This window comes from Hemiscyllium ocellatum, chromosome 35 (genome assembly GCF_020745735.1).
Source record: "Hemiscyllium ocellatum isolate sHemOce1 chromosome 35, sHemOce1.pat.X.cur, whole genome shotgun sequence".
Lineage (NCBI taxonomy): Eukaryota > Metazoa > Chordata > Chondrichthyes > Orectolobiformes > Hemiscylliidae > Hemiscyllium > Hemiscyllium ocellatum.
In genome coordinates, this window is record NC_083435.1 from 28021747 (window position 1) to 28046736 (window position 24990).

A 24990-nucleotide genomic window follows, 5' to 3' on the forward strand; every position below is an offset into this window, starting at 1 on the left:
TCAAGAGAACAGTTTGCAATTTTAAATTAATCATACATCTCTTTGCTTTGTTCTTCTTGCTAAATAAAAGTTAAATCAGTCGGTGTATGAACTGATCAGTAAAACAAGATAATAAATGTCAGAGGATACATAGTCCAAAAACACTGTGCACAATGTGCAGATTGTAGACATTAGAAAAAAAAAAGTTAAATAGCACTTAGGCATGTTAATCTACAGCACAGAAAAAGAAAAAAAGCTTCAGCCCATTGGACGCATTTCATAAAAAAAACAACCATCTCATTTCAATCTCATTCCAGCACTTAGCCCAGAGCCTAGTATGCCTTGACATAGTGAGCACACATCGAAATAATTTGTTATGGACAAGACCAAACGCCCTCAAAATAGACTAAGAATATAGTCTGGACAATATTTTTTTTCTTATTTTAAAGGCAATGCAAGATATTGTGTCAGAGGTCCAATTCAATTTTTTTAAAAAAAAGTGGGCATTAAAAATACTTTACTCATCCAATGCAGATAAAATGCAATTAAAAGACGAATGAATTGGAAAGCCTTAACTCTATTTCAAAACTGAAAAGAATAATAGATATAGTAACCATTACTACTTAATTGTACCTGTATGGCTGTATCCTATAAAAACAGACTTTGATAAAGAAAAACAAATCAGCGCACAGATTGTCTCACTTCCAACTCCCGTCATAGACAGATAACCTCCAATTTGTGGCTGCAACTGAGAGAGGAAAAGTTGCTTTAATTTCTTCAAGACCCCAACAGCAACTGCTGAAAGACCTTGGTTGGCTGGAGGTTTGACCACACCGCCTCAGGCTGCTTCTATCTTCCAGAATACTTTGTTTAAAAAAAGAAAACAAGGCTTCACAAGTTCTTAATCTTCTCATGGACGGCTCCACATGTCTCTCCAAATACCTCTTCGACAAAAAAAGATAAAACTCATCACTTAAACACAAAATATCATCACACCTCATTTAATGTTGGAAGAGCTTCTGCGTCTACCACTATTACAGAGAGTGAAATTCAATTGCCCACCACTGTGTGTGAAACACTTTCCCTCATATATCCACTACAAAATCTGCTCAATATCTTAAATTGTCAACTTAATTTTCAACATATTGTCTAGCTATCACCCATTGTTAACAGCTAACCTGAGAATGCAACTTTTAATAAAAGGTTTTGTGATTTACACATGAAAGAAGTGAAACTATATGGTATTCAAACAGATGAAAGACTTAACAATCAATTTTTCAATGTATAATTTCAGGTATATCACAATGTAAATTTTTGCTATAAATTCAGTGTGTTACGATTGACCCATCCACTATCACCTGATGAAGGAGCAACGCTCCGAATGCTAGTGTGCTTCCAATTAAGCCTGTTGGACTGTAACCTGGTGTTGTGTGATTTTTCACTTTGTACACCCAGTCCAAAACTGGCATTTCCAAATCATGATTTTCTTCAATTTGAACCGGAAGACATGTATCCAGCTACAATTTGATGAGCACTGATTTTACCGCCAAGTGATACATGATGGTGTAAACCGAGACTCACACAGTTATGGCCATGTCAAATCCGTTATGTTGGCTTTAATTTGCCAATACTGAAAATGTGTTGCTAGAAAAGCGCAGCAGGTCAGGCAGCATCCAAGAAACAGGAGATTCGACGTTTCGGGCATAAGCCTTTCTTCAGGAATCTGGCTTATGCCTGAAACGTCGAATCTCCTGTTCCTAGGATGCTGCCTGACCTGCTGCACTTTTCCAGCAACACATTTTCAGCTCTGATCTCCAGCATCTGCAGACCTCACTTTCTCCTTTAATTTGCCAATAGCCTAGTTAATTGAGCCTTTCGACCTCATTAAATTACATACTGCAGCCTAGATAGTATACTTTCCAATACACTGCATTCTTACTCGATATTCTACTGCAACGATTAATTATCCTGAGAAATTTAACTTTCAGTTCCTTCCTAAATTCATGAAAATAATCAGTCCATTTTTATTTTTAACGTGCATCACATATTAATCGGTTATGATCTAATGGGACTCTTATATTACAATTATCAACTGTGTAATTGATTCATAACCTGGAACAAAAGGAAACCTCCCTTATTGCTTTTTGTGATATGTACATTAAGAAAGTCAACAGACATTCACCAGGAAATGCTTATTTAAAACATTCATTTTGTTGCACCAATATTTCTGTAGTGACAAAAGAGAAGATACTTGAATGTTTTCTTGAAACTGCTGTTACAGAGTGCATAGCAGGCTGGGTTGACAGTGCTGTTAATGTAACAGAGCCAGTATCCAATAGTCCAAACTGTATTGGGGACACAGACTGAACAAAAGGTTTTAATGAATACCATAACATGGTATGGGGTCCAAGTTATAATAAATGCCAGTAGAATCGCGAAGACAGTTTGAGTGACCCGCATTTCTCGGGATGCAATTACCTTCTTCTTGGCAGGGGCCGTGGTCGTGGTATTGATTTCATTGTTAGGTCTGATCTCTCTGTCTGTCCCATTCTCACTGCTAATGGTTGGTACTTTTCCTGATTTAGTTGAACTGTTGTGAAAGTTTTGAGTTTGGTAAGCTATCTTTAGGGAAGAAAAATTGCATAGCTGCATGCTGAGGGAGTTTTGCTCATTAGAAACGTTTGTTCTCTCTTGCATCAATCCTTGTTTCATCTGCTTAGATGGGATCCCACTGAAGGAAGTTGGTTCATTGGAGAATACTTGTTGTTTTTCGTGTCCGTCATTAGAATTTGTGAATTTGCTATTTTGCAAATTGACAGGGGTAATATTAGCATATGCATTGGTTATGCAGTTACTGTCCAATTTCATCGTTTTGTTTTTCTTTAGACAGGGACAAACACTGCCCATTTTTGTCTCCAACATACTCTTATCCTCTTTTGTTCGATTCTTGCTGGCACGCGAAATGTGCACATACAACATCACCATGATGGTAACAGGCAGATAAAAGGCGACTATCGTAGTACCAAAAGTAACAGCAGGATTTGAGAGGAATTGAACATAGCACTCGCCATCACTAACATTCCGTTCCCCTGTAATGAACTGCCAGATGAGAATGGGAGGAGCGAACATAACAAATGGTAACATCCAAGCAGCTGCAATCATCATCACTGCCCTCTTAATTGTTCTCGTCAAGGGGTAACTAAATGATTTGGTCACACAGAAGTAACGGTCAAGGCTGATCATAAGGAGATTCATTCCAGAGGCATTGCTGACTACATAATCTACAGCAAGCCATAAGTCACATATCACTGGACCCATGGACCAGTGACCTACTACAATGTAAATGGTGTATAGATTCATGGAGAATACACCTACAATCAAGTCAGCACAGGCTAAGCTGAAAATAAAATAGTTATTGATTGTTTGTAATTGTCTGTTTACTTTAATGGAAAATATGACCAGAATGTTTCCAATTATGGTCAGTAAGCTTAATAAACCTGCTACAATCACAGTGAAGAACACTTTAAGCATTTTGTAAGAAGTCCCTTTTCCAGTATCGAGCCAGACATCTGGGTTACCGAGAGTTTCATTTGTCTCCGTTCCATTTTCTGTTATTCGATTCTGATGCATAGCTTGCGCTGATAAAACATAAATGTTGAATTAAAATAAATATCAAAACAGCATTTTGAATTCAGATCATTAAATAAATTTTTATAAATAAATAAAGAATAAATAAGACAAGCGACACTTATAAACGTGAAGATCTTTCTGAGTGCCGGGGTTTAATTCAAAATGAACTCATGCCGCATTAAATGTTAACTGATTACAAATTGATACTAATCACATGCCTTAGCTTAGTTGCATTGCCCCAAAATGCCTACTTTAATCACAAATGTTTTCTTTAAGTTTTCAGTTGTTAACACTAGCGTACCTTTAATAATTTTGAGTTGTGAGAGTTTATGTATCAGCAGAAAATAATCACTTAAACTCATTCAATTCATGTGACTTAACGGAGAACAGATCTGTCAGAAATAACCCTCTCTCGGGTAAACGCAAAAAACCCAAGTTGGATAAAATCTAATAAACTATCAGATTTAGGCCGAGGAGGTTGCTGCTCAGAGCTCCAGTTCCTGGAGGACTGGACAACCCTGAGGTTGAGTAAATTCATATCGTCGCTATCGATGGGTTCAGTTTTCATGTGATCTTAGTTCAAGAGGGGAAATTCAAGTGAGCATGATTTTAGAGCATGTTTCTGGCAGCCACAAACATTCCAAAGTCAAGGTGTGGAGTGATGTATTGTCGCCGTGTTTTCCTTCAAAATAATCGCTTCTGCAACCATTCCACCAACAAAGCAAAGGTGCAAAAACCTTCAAAAACCTGGATCATGCGTCTGTTATGCAACCTTGAGATGAGGTTTGTAAGTTTGTGTAAATGAACACAAAACCACAGAAATACTGATGATATCACCAATTCCATCACCTTTCTGATCACATAGGTTAATGTTTTGTGATAACAGCGCTGTGAAGAAAACGACTTTGATTATTTCTTTTGGATGTTGTCATTGCTGAGTAGAATCGAGCTGACATGGCACGATTTTACCAATTTTTACAGAAGCTGGCTTTGTAGAAATATCAAATATCCCAATCACTATTCAGGAATATGTATATAAATAATGTTATATTAATTAAAAGTGTCGGAAGGGACAAATAGAAGCAAAAACAGAAATTACCGGAAAAACTGAGTATGCGTACATCAAAACCAATTAACGTTTCTGGTCCAGTGAAACTTCTTCAGAAATCACTAAGCACATGTCTGCTTGTTTATGATTGACAGTCCAGAGTAAATGTCCTGAAGTTTTATGTAGGAAAATTCGTCAAAGTTTTTACAGATAATGAAATCCATACATCAGTGGACATTGTATTTTATTTGATAATTAAAAATGAGAAGAGGGGAAATTATTGTATGAAGTAAGAAAACAAGGGAAATGGGGCCCAGTTGTTTTTATCAAGTAGATGACGGAGGCATGATAGAGCAAATTGTATTGGCTTTTGCTGCTTCGTTCAATGATTTAGTTTCCTAATCACGTCAACTGCGAATAGACTTCAGTCTTAAATTGCCACATGGTTATTTCAGTATCGTGTCCTATTCTCATGCCCGTTTCCTGCTCATTTTTAAAGTTCTGTTTTCTCTCCATTCACCTCAAATATTCCATTCAACAGTGGTTTTCATTTCAGAAAGTAAATGCCCAGAAGCGTCATTAGTGTTCACTGTTTGAAAACTGGACACATTGTTGCATCAATTTTTTTAACACTTCACCAAGTTCGCAAATGATTTCGAAATAAGGCCTCATCGGCACTGAGAGAACATATTAATTATTTAGAAAGAAATATTGGGTGATTATGATTACAAATCGATGCATGTTTTCATTTTAATCTTTTTTGCCTTCATGATATTGGTAGCTTTTTTAATCACCGCAATTTAAATTTAAAGTGAAAGGATTTGCTTTACTTTTAAAAATATATTTCCTGCTCCAGTTTTGTCAGAAAACCGCCAACAAATTAATTGTCTTACCTGCTTGATGAGATTGCAATATTCGTTTGATTCTTTGCTATGCACAAACTGGTGTTGAATAAGTGAAAGGAGATACCACAATATACTTTCCGATTTTTTTTGTGAGGTGTTTCCTTTCCGGTAATTCTTTCCCTAAGCCAGAATGCAAGCATGTGAAGAAATTTGAAATAGAAGTTCATTATACATTTGGGCATGTGTTTTGGCGGTATTGTAGCACCCAGGGAGTATTTTTATCAAGCTCATTTTCCTGTGTAAGCTCCCAGCCAACTAATCACGTTATTTGAAGGATTTAGGCTTAGGCTGGTACTTATATAACCCAGTCAGCATGCCAATCTATGCCCTTCTCTCTCATATATTCAATTTAGTTTCCTGTTCATTGTATCAATTGCAGACACATCCATCATTCTGCATCATAACGATTTTCATGTTCTAACTGCTTTTTGAGCAATTCATATCTTGAATTTTCTCTCAGAAAATGACACTACCTTGTATTTATATTGCAGAGTTATGATCACTTTTACAGTTGAAATTACTTTGAAAATGAAAACCGTTATCAGTTTTGAAGACGTATGTGACTTTGCTGTTCTCCCCTGAGTTTCATTTTTCTAGAACTTTGTTTGAACATGTCGAGTCTATTCTCTTTTACTTTCAATCTAATCTTCATTTCAATCGATTGTTTATTCATTATGCATTTGATTCGGATCTTCAACTTTCCTTTCCAGTGCCCCTTTTGCAAACCTTTCCTGCTGACAAACCTTATTGTTGTTATATCTGTTCGTGCTACCATTGGTTGTACTTTCAGAGTAATTCAGGGAAATGAAGCAGTATTAGACAGAATGGTAGCACATATTTTTCCCCGACGGGTTTTCAGATCAAATATTAAGTGTGTGTTTTATTTTAATATTTATTCATTCATAGGTAACCACATTGCTGGCCAATATCACTCCAAGGTGTCTGCATCCTTCTGCTGTTAGAATGATTAGATCTGCATGTAATATTTTAAACATGGCCGACTAAATTTCTTCACAGCTGGAACATTACTTGCCCATTTTTATAGTCTACACACCGAGTGAGAAAGGAAAGTATGTCATCCATCATCTGAAATCCTTATCCACTTGTGTTTCCACATACAGGGAATTGTGGACACGTCTGCGGAAAAACTCTCTGCACGTTAATCTCTCTGAGGGTTCGGCCATTTACTGAAAATTTCGGCCAACTTTAGACCTTTCAAAGAACGTCAGTTTGCACATGATCAGACTAAATATGTCTGACTTACAGAGATATTTGATAAGATTTGTAGCTGAGGTTTATGAGAAATAAATAGGTTAGATCGCTGATCTGGAAAAAAAATTGTTTTCAGACGTTTCATCACCACACTAGGTAACTTCATCAGTCATCGGTGAACTCTTGGTAATATGTCCCGCCTCTCTATTTAGTGGTCTATGTTTCTTACGGAGGGTGATGTAATTTCTGTTTTATTTTTCAAGGGAAGGCAGGTAGGATCTGAATCTATATGTTTATTGATGGAGCTTTGGTTCTAATGCCATGCCCCTAGGAATTATCATGCGTGTCTTTGTTTTGCCTGTCTTAGGATGCACGTGTTATCCCAGTCAAAGTGGTGTCCTTCTTTTTCTGTATGTGTGGAAACTAGTGATTTTGGGTGGTGTCTTTCAATGTTTAGCTGATGTTCGTGTATCCTGGTGACTAGCTTCCTGCTTGTTTGTCTGATGTAGTTTTTTTTTACAGTTCTTGCATGGTATCTTGTAAACAATGTTAGATTTGTTGTTAGTATTCAATGAATACTTTAGTTTCATGAGTCGCTGCTTAAGTGTGCTGGTACATTTGTGGGCTGCCATGATGCCAAGCGGTCTGAGTAATCTGGAAGTTATTTCTGAAGTGTATGTGGTGTAAGGTAATGTGGCTATAAGCTTTGGTTGCGTTGTGTCTGCTTGTTTGCATTTGTTTCTGAGCAATTTGTATATTGGGTTCATTGGGTATCTGTTTTTCTGAAAAAAAAACTTGTATAGATATTTTTTCTGCATTTTGTAGTTCTTGCGTGCTGTAGTGTATGCAGCTCGTTAAAATAACGTCTTGATGCAGCTTCGTTTGTGGATGTTGGGATGATTGCTTCTGAAGTTAAGTATTTGGTCTGTGTTTGTTGTTTTTGTGTGACGCTGGTTTGAAGCTCTCCGTTAACAATATGTTCAACATTTTGTGCGTGTCAGGGTATGGTTGATGGTGTTGTATGTCTCCTCTAATTTGTACGTTTTGTGATGACAAAGGTGACATCCACGGAGTGGACCCAATGTTTGTGCTGCATTGAGAATATCCGGACAGACATAAAATTCATAAAAGAGGAGGAGAACGACAACAGACGTGACAGTTGAAAGTACAGTTAACTGAGAGCTTCAAACCAGCGACTACCGAAAAATACAAACATAGACCAAACACTTAACTTCAGAAACAATCATTCCAACACCCACAAACGGAGCAACATCAAGACATTACTTCAATGAGCTACATCAAACGGCAGCACCCAAGAACTACAAAAAGCAGAAGAAAAATATCTATACTACGTTTTCAAAACGAGGGTCCCCAATAAACACAATCCGTCAATTCCTCATAAGCAAACACAAACAAAATCTGTAGCTACATTAACTTACATCAAAGAATATCAGAAATTATTTCCTGGCTACTCTGACCATTTGGCATCATGGCAGCCCACAAACCTGCCAACACAATTAAACAGTGACTAATTAATCTAAAGGGCCCATTAGATACTACCAGTAAATCAAATGTCAATTACAAAGTACCATGCAAGAACTGTAAAAAAAGACTCTACATTGGATAAACAAGCAGAACTCGCCACCATGATACACGACCACCAACTCACCACAAAAAGACACGACTCACAATCACTAGGTTCCATACATACAGACCACTTTGACTGGGACAACACACATATCCTAGGACAGGCGAAGCAAAGACATGCAAGAGAATTCTTAGAGGCATGGTATTCTAATTAGAACTCTATCAACAAACCCATCAATTTAGGTCTTCTCTTGAAAAAAAAGAACCAGAAATGACATTACCCAACTTAAAAAAAAAACAAGACCTATAAATAGAGAGGTGGAATGTACCACCAGCGTTTCACCGGTGACTCTGACTGATGAAGTTACCTAGTGTGGTGACGAAACGTTCGAAAATAAATTATCCAGCTCAGAGAGATTACTTATGTACTAATGTCTGCCTTTTCTTTGCCCAATTCTTCTGCCTATCTCCAATCCGTTGTACCCTCTGGAAATCGTCTTCATTTTAACTCCCTGATTTGTGTATCATCTGCAAACTTCGTAATTTCACCACAGCCATTCGAATCCAAATTATTTATTAATGGATTTGAAACATGGATTTCCCAGCACTGGGCCCACTCAAACCAATGAAATTTATAACTAATGGAGTTTTTGGCTAAGGTCTCTAATGTGTTCATGTTCGTCTGTACTGTCTCACGCCATTCTTACAAATAGAATGTATTGTTTTTATTTTTGTTTGTTACATTTAATCAGCAAGGAGACTGCCTTATCTATCAGTTGCTGTTACTGTCCCTCTGCGCTTATTACTAATTTTGCCTGTTGTCCTGAATGTTGAAACCACGCCGTGTGAACTGACTGCACGTCACTAACAAATGAAAAAGGCGCAATTCATAATATTGACATATCGTGTATATCACTAATTTAACTGCAGTTCAGACCTAACATTGTCCAGTCGCTATAGTTTTTTAACTTCTTTTTCTTAACTAATTCACCAATGTCAAAAAATGGACTTTAATTACCATTTTGCTTGCTGATCTATTTTTGGTTCAGCACTGTGTTTATTGGGAAATGTTTTGCTTTTACTTCAGACTGATAAAAATAATCTAGCACAGCAGCAGGCTTTTTCGTTCAGAAGATTTATCTGGGGCATCCAAAAGATCCGTTGAATGAGCTTTACATTTTCTCAGCGTTTTACATCATTCTGGCAATTGCTCTTCCTTCAGTTATTTATAAAACTCCTGTTTGAAGTCGACAGTTGAATTTGTGTTGATCAGCGAATCAAGCATTGGATTTCAACCCCTGAGCACTGTCTGGACAAAATTGTATCCATTTGTCTTTGTTCTGAATGTCTGTATGCCCAGATGAATGGTGCCATAAACATTGGAAACAGCTTGTCTGATTATAAATTGTTGTGAGGAAAATAAATTTATAGATTGTGGGCGTCACTAGCTCGGCCAGTCAGCATTAATTCATCCATTGTTGCTCTCATTCAACTCTGGAGGCGACTTTCCCCATTAATTATTCCCCTTTTAGTATTTATCTTTTCTTTATAATCACATCAGTAATTCTCACTTGAACCACTCTTGTCGTGTGATGCATTTTCCTGTCAATTTTTGCTTAAGATTTTTTTGGGGGATACGCTGTTGTTTTTGAAGACCACGAAATATGATCTTCATCACCAAAACATCAAACACTGTAGCCATTCTATTGATATGTTTCATTGTTTGAAAGCATGCCAGTTTGGATGCTGTATTTTTTGACGACGTGTGACTTACATCATAATAATTGAAAATGCACCTGCCAGATTTTTTTTGGATTGTTCATCTTCTCCTCACTCTTTTCATTGTTTCCACCTCATCGTGGCAATCACTTGGCGACCAGACCAACAGAAATTTTTTGAAATTATGCTCGAAAGAGGTTCCTATTTTTCTTTAGCATAACTTGCAAAGTATTAAAGTTTATCGACTTAGGTACAAAACTGCTGTTTCGTTTGCTTTTTTATCACCTTGCTGCCAGGTGTTGGATTGATAATATGTTAATGCAACAATCGTTTCGTGCAGTAACTCAACATGATGTGCAGCTGCATTATTGCTTGATCCAGATGAGGAAACATTCCAAACAAAGTTTGTTCCACAACACATTTATTTCCATTGAATTTTAGGTAACAATCATTTGCTCATTCCTCAAGTTTATTAATATTCTTCATTCAATAATTAAAAGCCCTCCATTTATCCAATTATTCCACTCTGATACTTGTATTATTTCCACACACAGAACAAAGTCTACAGCTTTCAGATCAGTAATTCAGTGTGAATTACTGTTAATAATGAGAAGTATATAGCTCTCATGATTTAATGAAACGACAAATTTAAGTAAACGTATTATTGAACAGATTTTTGAATTGGTCTCTGAATTTACTGAGAGTCATGGCATAAACGTAAGTACGTGTGCAGCAACTTAGGAGCTGGAGCATGAATCCTAATTCTCGTCTTAAATAAAGAACCAATATCGACTCATACTTGAAGAACAGCGTTCTACCACATGCAGAATCCACCACATAAGTCGACCATAACAGAATGAAATTCCCCGACACAACAAAAAGTAAAATGATACATTTTCTGTGTCGCTCCATTACCAATGCACAACGACTCTCACTATTGCTATTTCCCTGTCGTCTCTTACAGGCTGTTCTGAATGATAATATATGTTTAATGGTGAGAGCTTGAAGCAGTAGAATGACTACAAATGGGAGTGCCAGCGTGAGAATATAGTGAAGATGCATGGCTGCTAGCCAGTCTTGTGATTCCATAAAAATTCTTGACATACAACAAAACCAAGCTGTGTATCCGAGCAAATAATCATCCGTGAACATAACATACCACGTGATGTTCTTTATAGAGCTCAGTAAAACTACCGTTCCCAGGGCAAAAGCCGCGGTTTTCTCAGTACAATGTTTACGTTTAAACTTGTGACAACAAATGGTTACAAACCGATCAAAAGTTAACACGGTAGTGAACCAGACACAACAGTCTGTGGCTGAATGAAGCATGATGACATGGATTTTATACATTTCGGTGAAGTGCTCAAGGAGAAAACATTTCTGAAGAAGAATAGGAAAGTATCTGTCTATCAGTTCGATAATAAGAAGTAAGGTATCCCCCGCAGCCATAGACAGCAAGTAATGGGTAACACGTTTGGTGAGACCACAATTCCCCCGAGATAGGATCAGAACAGTCGCTATGTTAACTGTGAGGAAAATATATAAACAGAAGAAAAAGAGGTTCAAACTTGTAAAAAAAAACGTTCACTATTTAGATATTGGGATATATACAACATAATAATAGCTTCTCTTCTTTTTGACATATTTTCAGACCGACTCATACAAATATTAGCATCAAGATGCTTAGTATGTGCATTTACAGATTATTAGGAGGGAAACCCCTGAACGTATTTGAAAGCCAACAAGAAAACCTGTTTAATAATGATGTCAGTGATAATCTGCATGCTGATGTTGCTATACTAATTGTGCAGCCTGTAGACAACTTAGTAACCTCAAGATCTCATGGCTTATTTTGTGTGATCTTCTCCACCACACAATTAAATTGAAAGCAAGCGACAATTTCTACGACCAGGTCTATGAGCAGAGAGAAACGTTCTCCTACTGACAAACTCAGAATAAGACCCTTTCCACGTTTGACCGGTTAGCAGAACTGATAAGAAGTGAAAAAAAATCTAGAACAAGCTGGCCTACACAACTGATAGTGGTTGAGTACAATATTTGTACATTCAGCCAATTGCCTATTCGTCGTGAAGCTTGAATAACCAAAATGGCAGTGGTAGGGGAGCAGCGTTAAAATGACTGAGCTGAGGCTCATGCACACTTTAGTCTCTGCTTTTCTTCTCTTTTTTTGCTTTTTTTTCTTTTTCATGTTTCATCTTTTTTAACCTTCGTGCCGTTTGGTTTCATTTGGGAAGCTCTGTTGGGGAAGCATTGGTAGGATGGATTAGTAATGGCGGCAAATATCAGCCCAGTGTGGGAGTCATGGCGATTGTGGTGAGATGATGCTGCAAAGTGGTGGCTTTAGCTCCAATGACGTCAACGTTGTTTGGTCAGATTCAGGAAGTGCTGTGGCTGCGGCTGTGGTGGCATTCCTGGGTCTGATGCAGGATTCACGTTGATGGAGGTCATAAGGTGTTGCCAGGGAGTGGCAACTCCTCATTGTGGTGACGTCGTTGGTGACTCAGCTCCCCCAACCCCCCACCACTCGATCGGTGGTGGAGATTTTATGGCCTCGCCAATGTCTACAATCGAGTGGGAGAGCCAGGAGCCTACTGGTTTTTTTTGGCACATTCAATTTGCCTTTGTTCCTGTTTCTTTGATTGATGCTTGCTGTGTCATTTCCCTAAGATGCCACAGGAGACTGGGGAATGTTCACACTTTTCACTGCATTCCTGTACTTGGAACATATGGCAATCTAATCTAATCTGCTAAAGCAAATATGACAGGAATGGTTTTGGCACCAACTCAGAGAATCCTTCACTAGATTAATTAGTTCCACCTCTCCAATGATATGCCTTGCCAAAAGACGAGTGCATGAAGGAGCTCAACTTCAAGAATGTTGTCAAGCAAATCCTCAGACTTCAACAGCAATCACAAGTTTGGAATTATTCGTGAAGATTGGTTGAAATGGAGACAGCATCTGTAAAGTTTCATCCAGATGATATCAAATTTCGGTGGTTTAAAAGGAAATACCAACTTTTCAAATTTGGTTACAAGAGATTTCATCCCCAATGACGGATGAGGTGAATTCCTCTCGTGGCACTTGGTCCATTGTCTCTCTTTCCACATTCGCTTCTGGAAATTTCATCACAAGTGAAAAGATTCATGTCCCTTTTTTTCTGAGGCTGCAATTGTATTATCACGAGCAGATGGTTCATGGCCAAACTAAGATTAATATTGAAATGTACGTATGAAAATATAATCTTTTGTTCACAGTCTCCATTATTCAACGAACACCATCACTTAATGAAAATGAATATTTGGCATGGACTGAAAGAAAATGAAATGGATGTCTCATTGTGGCTTCAGAACCCAATCTCGAATCCAACATCAAAACTTTTTTGTGATATATGCTAAAGTGGCATTGTGCTCAAACCAATTGATAATCAGCTGAGAAAAATAAAACCTTTTATACCACCAGTGAGTTCAGCAGCATGTCCTCGTCAGCAATACCGTGGAATGGAATGGCACAACCACTGTAGTCATTCCAATGCGAGCTTATAACCCAAAGTCCAGAAAAAGAATCTGCTTTCTGTTTTCTGGTTAATTCATAATCAATGGCAGTACATTACTTGTTAAATATCATGGTACAGGAAACATGTACTGACATTTCATAAGATTTGGTTATCAGATTTGAAAGAAGTACACAGAGTAAATGCATCATTCACTCATTTCCAGACTGTAATTATTGGAGGCGTAGTCAGATCACGATACACGGCAGTTCACAACAAATATCAATGCTTTGGATGTGTGTATTCAATGTTATGTCCCAAACTTTTCGATGGCACTAAATAAAGCAGGGATGTTTCTAATGAGGAAAATATAAAATATTTTCCAGCAAATGTGGGCAGGAATAATGATAAGGAATAAGAAGACAATCGACATTTGCTTGTTATATATTTAAAGTTATTTAATTTTACAAGTAAAAAAGATGTCCAAAATACGCTGTCAATGATGTGAGGTTAAAATTTCTGAATAAACAAATGAACTTTATTGCGCTTGACAATAAATCTCTGAAGGCATGCATTTAAGTGCTGTGACAGATTAAGGCAGCAACTCGAAGGTCGGCTTTGCTCACAAGGGGATCAGAATACAGATATGCTGAAGTGTTTCGATAATTCTTTGGGAACTTGTTTATGCCATAACTGGATTACACTATACAGTTGTTGTCACTTTACTCAACGATAGGTTTCAAATAGGAGGAATTTAATAAAGATTCAACAGACATGTTCACTGAAGAGAAATTCCAGGACATTTGTCTTCAGACTTAGCAGCTTTGAAGAACGAGTCGTTATCTCATGGAAAACCATAACATACTTAAAGAGTTCGAGAAAATGGCCGAAAGTAACTTAGATACTCTGGCTTAGGACTCAGGAACAATGAGTCATAACTTAAAATGACAATGTTTTTCAGGACAAGCATGTGGAGAACGTTGTTTTTGCTCAGATAGTGGGAACATTTCAGGTCTGTGCCTAGAGCACTGCTTCAGTTTCACTATATGTTTTTTATTATGAATAAAGGTTGATGGAGGGTTTTTTTTTATCAATGTTGAAAATGGTTATATCATAGAGTGAATAAGAGTTCTTGATACGTTCAATCAACAATAATTACATTATTGGCTGGATAGACCTGTTGGGCTGAATGTCCTACTTCTTTTCATACCTTCCTATGTTCTAAAATAAGTTGAAATAGCAGATGTACAAACATGAAAGGAAACATTTTGCCGACGATGAGGTCAGAGTCACAGCATTTGGAAAGATTCCTAATTTTCTGGTAAAAGAGCTAAGTCTATCAGAAATACTGAAGGGGCCAAAAAAAAAACAGTAAAAGAGATAGGGTACCACACAGTAATTTATTTGTGGCACATGAGTGAATGATTCTCTCACACACAACAGACCTCATCGGGCTCAATTATTTCAAATGAACAATTTGCAAGTGCCTTCTGCAAACCTATTGATTACATGAAATTGCAAATTCAAGTTGATTCCTATAACATGGAAACATCTAGACAAAAATCAATGATATCAAGTCAGGGATGGTATAAAGTGAGATGGATGACAGGATCTTCATTCCGTGTCATAACAGTGCAATATACTAATTATTTAAAGTTTATGTTTCTCCACATGCTGATATGAATTCTGTGTCATGATGTGTGTGAAACAGAATAAGAATTGTGTTTTCTAGTGTGTGCTGGAAATTTGAAATCGGGTAATCTTAAGAAGGAAATCTCAGCAGGGGAACGTTGGAAAAGTAAATGGACTATGACGTTCTAAATAAATCCAATAGCATTGAAAATAAAAGTACATTGATATCATACGATAGGTAGAATGAATAAAGTTCACTCAATGTATGGATTTACTGGCTTAAAACGATGGAAGTTTATAAAGTTAATAATTGGATGTATAGACTTACCTGGAACACCAAAGGCAGCAAGGAAAGGATAATGCATCTTTCCTAAGTGAACGATGAAATTATACAACATCCACTGGTCCATATCAATGGAGCCGCTGATGAGATTTAGTGATGTGTCTGCTGACACTATATTTTATATATATATACGCCTATATATGACTTGAAAAGAGTTTCCTCTATCAAAAATAAAGAACAGTGATACAAATTGATTGATTCCATAGAGACTGACATCAATCACGGCCAGTGAACAAATACATTCAGAAAATTCATTTCAAATTCACCACAATTTGACATCATAACACATATTCGATCACAGACACACCGTTCGCAAAACAAATTCCGTGGTAAATCTCCGATATTTTCAGCATAAACAAGCCACAAAACCAACATCAATTCACACTTGATGATAACCATCGCGTGAGACGATGCTTTGCTCATCTGACTTCAGTTCTCCATTAATTGTGATGTATTTCATTATAGTTATTGCCCCATCCCATGCTCAGATTCCTTTCACATGCAGAAAATATCCCTGACAGAGACAGGCTTTTGTTTTCCAAGACTACAATACTAATTGCTTTCCACCAGGTGTCTCCTACTTCACTCCTTTAACTCACCTCAAATGTGTTACTATGGTGAAAATCCTACAAAGAACATTGCCCTTCGCTGCTGACCCCATGCCCCTTCCCCTAACTGGAAAAGCATGACGAAGGTATAATGTTCAGATGTATGAGGGGATTCACTCATTAGTAAATGGTCAAGAAGAGCAAAAAGCATAACAAGCTGCAATTAGTCTGCAGGTCAGCCATGTTCTCTGGAGGTAACTATAATCAAATCTGCAGGAAGATGAATTTAATCCGAACTGAATAAAGTCTGGAATGTTATTGGTTTAAGGCAGTGGAAGAGGGAAAAGGGTGTCTTGAAGAACAAAATAACTTAAATATGATGGGGGTTAAAGCAGCTTTGATGAATTGGAAATCATTTTGTATTTCAAATGCCAAAAATATTCATGTTGGCTGGATAAAAGAAGCAAAAATATAAACACTACTGAGAGCAATTATTTCCTGTAGAAAGGCAACACAGTGCGATTAAGAAAGAATAAAGATTAGTAAAACAAAGTAAAAAGAATGTATAGGTGACAAGATTGATCCAAACGCTTTGTGTAAAATTATTGAATGCAACGTTCAGTTGACTACACTATCACAAAGTCAGAAAACCTGCTACTATTCTTTCGACTTTCATTTCACTTCATCAGCAGACCAGGACAAGTCAAAGCCAGGAAGTTCAGTTTGAAATCAACATGGAGAAATAACCAACAAAGCAATTGTCATCTTGGGGCCACACTTGCAGTCTCAGTGGAAGTATGATCATTCATCCCGTATTGATCAATAAGCAAGAGGCAACATTATGAACAGAGAGCAAATTATACTATTTTAAAAAAATGCGCAGGTAACTCTATACTTCATTGGGAGGGAGTGTTGTGGGCTTGGTTTCTGAGAAAGGAATATAAAACAAAGACGATTTTCCATTTCATTTGTTTTTAACAAAATATGTAGAAATATGGTATGTGGATTGGGAGTGACAGAGGTGAGGAATAGATTTTCACATCGATAGTGGTCGCTTTGTAATGCTGAAAAAAAAGGAAAGGGGTTGCTTGAGTATAGTGTGCATGACAGTACCATCTCGTTTGGAACTGCATGATAATCTATTGGGTATGAATTCTGGTATAGTGGTAATTAAGGATAAATTAAGCTAAGATTAAGTGAAAATATGTATGTACAGATATGAAATTATATTGCAATGTTGCCTGATCACCATGAATGGATCGTTTGGTGATTGGGAAGGTGAAAATTAGAATATTCAGTCTAGGAGAAATAAGACACTTTTCAAATGTTAATGTGAAAATGTGCTTCATCTGGAATGATAATAAACAAAAGGACAGAATACGCCTCATTGCTCAAGCAACTGATAATTCAATAACAAAGCTAAATCGTCATTGAAAAGCATTTCAAAACACAGATTACAGCTTCAGTCGATTACTGGCCAGCAATAACAACAGCTGTGAATATTTATAATTCTTCCCATTCTAGATCAGTAACTCACACTGTAATGATACAGCCATTGCTGTGTATTTTAAGAATGTTGATATGAATCAGCTAAGATTCCATCTGAATATTATTTCAATCTTTGTGGTGGAAAGGTTACTGGCTTTGCTCTTGAGGTATGTACAGGTACAAGCTCATCGTGTTGATGTCAGAGAGAAAAATAAACAAGTTTTGAAAGAATAAGACATGAACAAGCTTAATTGAATTTAATTTCTGAGGGTGAAGAAGTTTTATCAGCCGGTGTGTGATTTACCTCTAGTTATACAGGTTATTGTTCATCATTAATTATACTTCTGGCTGTCGGCCTTCTAGCTGAGCATGCAGATTATTTCGTGGCATGTGTTTTATTGCAGCAATTGTAGTTCCTTGCTTGGTGCAGAATTATAAACGCCCCTCGGTTCTATTACCTATGCATGATTTAACGTTTGATTTGTGAGAAGCTGATCAGCAGACTTGAGTAGCATCGAAAATGCTCGCCTGAAGCATGTGTGATTTCTTCCTGAGAACTTTGTTGATTAAAACAGAATTTGCTTACGAGGGGCATGTTGGGAATGATGCTCACGTGTGTAAAGAGAATGTTATAAAAATTATGAAATATCTTTCTCGATTCTCTAACATCACAGCCCAACTCCCAACTGGTAAATGCTCCTAACGTTCAATGTTCCAAATTCATGGCTTGTCATCCATCCCTATCATCCTTCAGCTCAAACATGTCACCACTGTTAACACAGATTAGAGCACATGCCACAATCTAGTCGGTGAAGTTTCATTAATTTCTATGCCATCCAATGTGACTGACAACATCATCCATTTCTTTCTTTAGTCAATCGCCAAATATTCAGTATTTACAATGTTCAGAAGCCAGCTACTAGAATAATTAATATCAGTTGTTACGGACCAGGTCAGACCCTTCAAAAATATTTTTAAGCAAGTAGCCAGACCATCAATTTGCTATTTGGTTCAGCTAAGTGTAGAGGATATTCCGGAGTGAATTATTAGTTAGACTGCCAAGTTTTAAAGAAACAGAATTCATTTACAAAATTACGGAATGTAAAACAAAGAACAGAAAATAGAATTTACCCTATTCAAACAGACTTAATGATGCTGTTCCGAAAATACTTGCAACAGTCCCAACAAGCACATCACTTATCGCAAAAAGTAAAAGTGACACAAACAGTTTACAAGTTGTGACGTCAGAAGGGCAGAAGGAGAGAGAGGAGCCAGCACCTTTTTCCACACACAGCTGCTACTGAACTCATTAAAATTCTGAATCTAATTAAGAAGTATATAAATGAAGGTGAGCTACCCAGACATCTGGCCACCCCCTTATGATTAGACCTTTTTTCAAGATATCAAATTTTTAAGCAGGAGGAATTATCTGTTGGGAAAAACAAAGCAATCCAATAAAAATTTCGAACTCAGCCTAGTTGGAGCCTAACCAATTACCCTCTCTGTGTAAAAAACAACTCAAGGGCATAGAAAACTTGTCCGAAAAATCTGTAAGTGACATTTCCGCTGCAAAAAAACCAACAATCAATAACAAAAGATAACTTCATTTTTCAAAAGATCAAAAAGAAAAGGTGAGGACTTTAAACACACACATTCCTTCACTGACTATAAACATAAACATGCACAACTACATTCGTATTCAGCCTGTGGTTCTCCCAAAACGAAAAGTCTTTGTTTCATTCAAATCTCAACAATGCATCGGCGATCAGGTTTCTCGACCCGCCACATGCACAACGTTCAAGTTATATGGCTGGAATAGCAAGCTCCGTCGAAACAATCTGGCATTTTTGTCCTTAAATTTCTCCACAAAATTGAATGTGTTATAATCAATGTATGCGATTGCCTCAGATGCGTTCCTGGTATTATAAACGCTGAAATGTTGTAGTGCCGTCACCAAGTTTAAAGTCTCTTTCTCACTTGTCGAGTTTTTCTGCTGATGAACGTTCAACTTCCTGGAGAAATACGCAATAGGTCTTTCTATCTTCTCATCGTCTTCTTGCAGGAGCAAAGCACTAACATCCACATCACTCAAATCGATAGCCACCTTGAAAGGCTTTGTGTAATCAGGTGTAGCTAATACTGGGGTGGTTGTGAACAGTTTTCAGTCTGTCAAACGCTTTCTGACAGTCTGCTGTCCACTAAATCTTCTTGTCTTTCGATGACAATTCAGTGAGTGGTGCAGGCGCACTGCTGAAATTCGACACAACCTTCCAATAAATTCCACTCAATATCAAGAACCATAATACTGTTCATTTTAGATTAGATTCCCTGCAGTGTGGAAACAGGCCCTTCGGCCCAACCAGTCCACACCAACCTTTCGAACAATAACCCACCCAGACCCATTTCCCTTTGACTAATGAACCTAACACTACGGAAATTTAGCATGGCCAATTCACATGACCTGCACATCGGAAACTGGAGCACGCAGAGGAAACCCACGCAGACACAGGGAGAATGTGCAAACTCCACACAGACAGTCACTGGAGGCTGAAATCGAGCCTGGGACCCTGGTCCTGTGAGGCAGCAGTGCTAAACACTGAGCCACCGTGCCACCCCAATATTCGCCGAACGTGTGGGAAATTCCTCAATCACTTCCGTTTTTGCGTTCCATGAGGCTATTTTTCCGTTTCAGAAAACATAGCTCAGGCAAATTCACTCTTAGCTAGATTTACCACCAAGCCCCCAACCTCCTCCCTCTCAATTCTGAAGTTATTTGAACAAGTCCGATAAATGTTGTAACCGTTCCTTCCATGTGTGACTAAAAATCATCATGACATTGATGTACACCACACAGTGGCTGGAACATTATTGGCTCGTCTCTGAAATGTGGCTGGAACATTTTTCATACCAAGTTGCATTATCTTAAACTGGTACTGTCAATTTGGCATTACAAAAGTCAAAATGCCTTTCCTCTTTCTGACAGAGGTAACTGCCAGTAGCCTTGAGCAAATCCAGCTTAGAAACGTAAGTTAATTTTCCCACGTTTTCAATACAGTCTTCTCACCTCGGAATTGGATATGCATCAGTCCTTGAAACTGCATTTCCTTTGTGATAGTCCACACATAACTGTTAGGTACTATTCAACACCACTTCTATGGTTGAACTCCAGCCATTTCAACTCACTTCGATTATGCCATATTGGAGTTTGTGTTCTATCTCCTTCTGAATCTGTGCCAACTTTAGAGGTTATGCCTAGAAGGAAGTTGCTTATTTCTGCATATCTCCCTATATGATATTAACAGCTCTTCCAAGTCATTTCGATTTTTCACAGGAAGGAAACTCAATAATTTATTCCAATTTTTGTGACCTTCCTCATTGTCCAATTTAGTTTGAGGAATGTCTTATTCAGAATCCTTTGAACTTGGTTCTCCCTTCTGTATTGTTATCATCAACACTTTCTCCTCTTTCTTTCCTTCGCAAGTCAAAATTATTTTTAAACATATTAACATGACACACTCTGTGAGATTTCACCCTGTCGAGAGTCCATTTCAAGTAGTTTACCTCACCCAATTTCCTTTTGATTTGATAAGGTTCACTGCACACTGCTTTCAAACGTTCATCTATTGCTGGAGGTACCACTAATACCTTATCCTTGATAGCAAAATTACGAGTTTATGATTTCTTGTCTGCTTACTGTTTCATGGCATGGTGCAATACTTTTAAATGCAGAATTGTCAATTCCCCAGTTCTATTTAATCGTTCTCTAAAATTTTACGTAGTCCAAATGTGTAGTCTCTGAATTCTGACTTACAAATTTATCCTTAATTACTTCTAATGATCCTCTCACTTCATGCCCCAAAACTAATTCAATCTCCGATATCAAAAATCACAAATGGAATTCCCTTATCCCAAATTATCTGGATAATCCTGACGCTATGATCTTTCGTGATTGATATCACGTTTCTAATGCTCCCTGTATTTAGAACATAGATCATAGAAGGAAGCATCACAGTACAGGCCATTCGGCCTCCGATAATGTGCTGACCTGTGAATATAATCTGATGGCCATCTAACCTACACCATTCCACTATTATCCATATGAATGTCCAATGCCCACTTAAATGCCTCTAACATTGACGAGTCTATTATAGTTGGAAGCATGCCATTCCACGCGCTTTACTACTCTCTGATTGAAGATATTACCACTAATATCCGTCCTTAATTGACCATTCCTCAATTTAAAGCTATGTCGGCTCGTGTTAAACTTCATTATCCAAGGAAAAAGGATCTCAAACTATCTCCGTTCTAATTTTGTTATATGTCATGAAGAAGTCACCTTTCAACCTTCTTCTCTCCAATGAAAACATGCTCAGTTCCCTCAGCCTTTCCTCATAAGACCTTCATTCCGTACCACACAACATTCGAGTAAATCTCCTCTGAAACCTTTTCAAATCTTCCACATCCGTTCTGTAATGCGGTTACCAGAACTGCACACAATACTCCTTGAGTGGCCTCACTAGTGTCTTGCACAGCTGATAAGTGGCTCCTAAACTCATTCTTAATACCCCTCTCAATCTGCGTGGCAACTTTCAGGGATTTTTGTAGCAGAACATTGAGGTTTCTCTGTTCATTTGCACTGGCCAGAAGTTTACCACGAGCCCAATACAGAGGAAACTCGCTTATTCAAACAAGATGGGCGGACACTATTTCGTTTGGATAATTTATTATTCATTTAATTGATTTCCGCTGGGGCTCGGACCGTTCTGTGAAGTCTGATCCCCGTTCAGGAGACTAGGCAGCAGCACCCTGCCTGTGAGACCTTGCTCCCATCCGTCCCACCCTCCCCGCCCGCCCCCAACCCCGTCCAACACTGCCTCGTGTCCGCTCCTAGTCTGCCCTATTTCTGTCCACTCACACGCCACCCGCCCAGTCCAAACCCCGTCGAACACTGCCCCCGTCCACCCCCCGCCCACCACCAACACTGCAGCCCCATCCATCTCCACCCACCATCTGACCCACCTCCACGCCCTGATCTCATCTGACCCGCCAGCCCCTCCCCCAGAGCAGCCGGACTTTCCAACATCAGTGAGACTGCTGCTTCCCTTGTAGTGTAAGTCTCCAAATAGCGCATGTTAGCGAACACACACACAACGTTTTGACAGGTTCTACCTCTGCCTTGTACAGGACAATGTTGGAGAGATTACCTAGGGAAGGGGAGTTTCGGTATCACCCCTGTATAGAACTCCAGGGAAAGTGTTGCGAGAGAAAGAAAGGGTGGGAGATCAGTCATTTGGAGGTGATGCCTGGACTGTCCAGGACCGTTCTTTGCAATATTTCAGTGAACTGAGTTCATTTTTATTCATTATACCTGTAAAAAAAGACGCACTCAGGTTTGAAACAGCTGTTTGGTGTAATGTTTCGATTGGAATCTTGAGATTCTCCTTCGAATGATCTGATGTTTGGATAATGGATATTCGGATAATAGAGGGTCTTCTGTACTCTCCATTCCTTTTTTTTTCTTGTGAAGTGAACTATCTCACACTTCTCGGCATTGAACTCCATTTGCCACCTCTCAGTCCAGCATCTTTTCTTATCTATATCCCTCTGTAACCCACAACATCCTTTGACACTATCCACAACTCTGCCTACCTTAGTGTCATTCACAAATTAACTAACCCATCCTTCTACGTCGACATCCTGATGAATTATTAAAATGGCAAGCAGCAGTAGCAGCAAAACTGATCCTTGCGGCCCACCACTGGTGACTGAGCTCCAGGATGAACATTTCCCATCAACCACCACCCTCTGTCTTCATTCAGCTAGCTGATTTCCGATCCAATCCACTAAATTTCCGGATATGAATTCTGTATTGCTTCAGTTGCTGAAGTCATCACTGGCTTTTCAACTACAGTAGATATCACGCCTTGCAGTGAATCAGCTACATTATTCACCAGGATATATTTTATTCCTGCAGTGGAGAGTTTGTCCAATACTTCTACCACAAATTCTCCACTCTTTCCTGGAGACTCTAACTGCACTTGACATAACTGATTTTTTAAATCTCACCATTAATTCCTGTTAACAGTATCCTTTATGCAATTGTCTTTCAGGGGTACATATCTCCATATCCTTCACCATCACAGATTGAAAATATTCTCTGTCTCGCATTATAGTAACGTCTTTACCTGCCACTATTAGCCTATGTGGATAAACTTTACCTTTGCAGGTATATTTCTAAGCAGATCAGGAATTTCCTCCTTAACCAACCTCTGATTGTGCACTCTGATGTAACCACTTAGCTTCAAACATGTTTTCTGTTACCATTCCAACAAACCGCACAGGCTTATCCTGTTTTCCAAAGTCTAGCTTTCCTGAGCTCTGCCGAGCCCACCAAAACTGTAATTTATCGCGGCCTACATTATTGCAATTAATATATTGGAGATTTTTACATTATTTGTCCCCTTCAAGGGTCTCCTTTTTACCCTGTGGTAAATTCTCCTTATGATCTTCACTGTGATCTTGTTTCTCTTTCTCCAGAAGGATTTCTCATTTCTCAACTTCCTATCCCATTTGGATGGATATTGATTCGGGAAGCTAAATTCTGTTTTACAGAGCAGCTAATAATCTTCAGTCACCTCATCTGTGAACCTTGCTGTTTTAACCCTGTGCTCTTCCACCTGTGTTTGTACTATATCAGGCAGTGAATATTTGAACTTCTCCAAAATAATTGTCTCTCGAAGAGCATTGTAAGTTTGCTCTATTTTTAATGCTGTTATCCAACTATCAAAATTACTTTGATCCTTTCAAAATCAATTTAAGTTTAACCAGGGTCTCTCCTTAGATTCTTGAAAGGTTGTCTGTAGGCTTCTAGTACAAGCTCATATACACGTACGACAGCTTTTTCACGTCCTCATTGCTCTACCTACAAGTTTGGCTTTGATCAACGTAACCCACATGGCTATTGACCACCGCATTTGTTTATCCTCTTTCTCAAATGAGATGAAAAAGACTCGCACATCCTTCTCATCAAAGTTGGGCAGTGAATGAATATACTTAAACAGTTTCAAACCCGACTTTTCACTACGAGAGTCTTGCTCATTCACACGCTGTTCCTCAATCAGCCTACCTTCCGCCTTCATCTCCATCCGTTTTAGCTAACTTTCCTTTTCAAGTGCCAATTTCTGAAGTTCAAACTGTCTCTCTTTTTTATTTTTCTTCTGCTAAAGCTATTCGTTCTTTTTCTTTCTCTTTTGATTTTAATCATAAATAAACTGTTTGATTTGTACTTCTAAGTGACGCTTTTTTCATCTGCAATTGACGTTTAGCTATCTCAATAGATCCTGATAGGGTTTCCAGCCAAATTAAATGTTGAGTTACTCCTGCAATC

At 38.2% G+C, this 24990-nt stretch overlaps 1 protein-coding gene across 1 annotated transcript; it reads right to left on the minus strand.

The window, feature by feature from the left end:
- Nucleotides 1-2184: 2184 nt before the first annotated feature.
- Nucleotides 2185-24748, minus strand: LOC132832591 (muscarinic acetylcholine receptor M2-like). The gene is made up of 3 exons (XM_060850677.1): nucleotides 24526-24748; nucleotides 15553-15678; nucleotides 2185-3617 (listed from the first exon to the last, which is right to left on the minus strand). The coding sequence occupies exons 1-3, from the start codon at nucleotides 24746-24748 to the stop codon at nucleotides 2185-2187; spliced, it is 1782 nt and encodes a 593-aa protein (XP_060706660.1).
- Nucleotides 24749-24990: the final 242 nt, after the last annotated feature.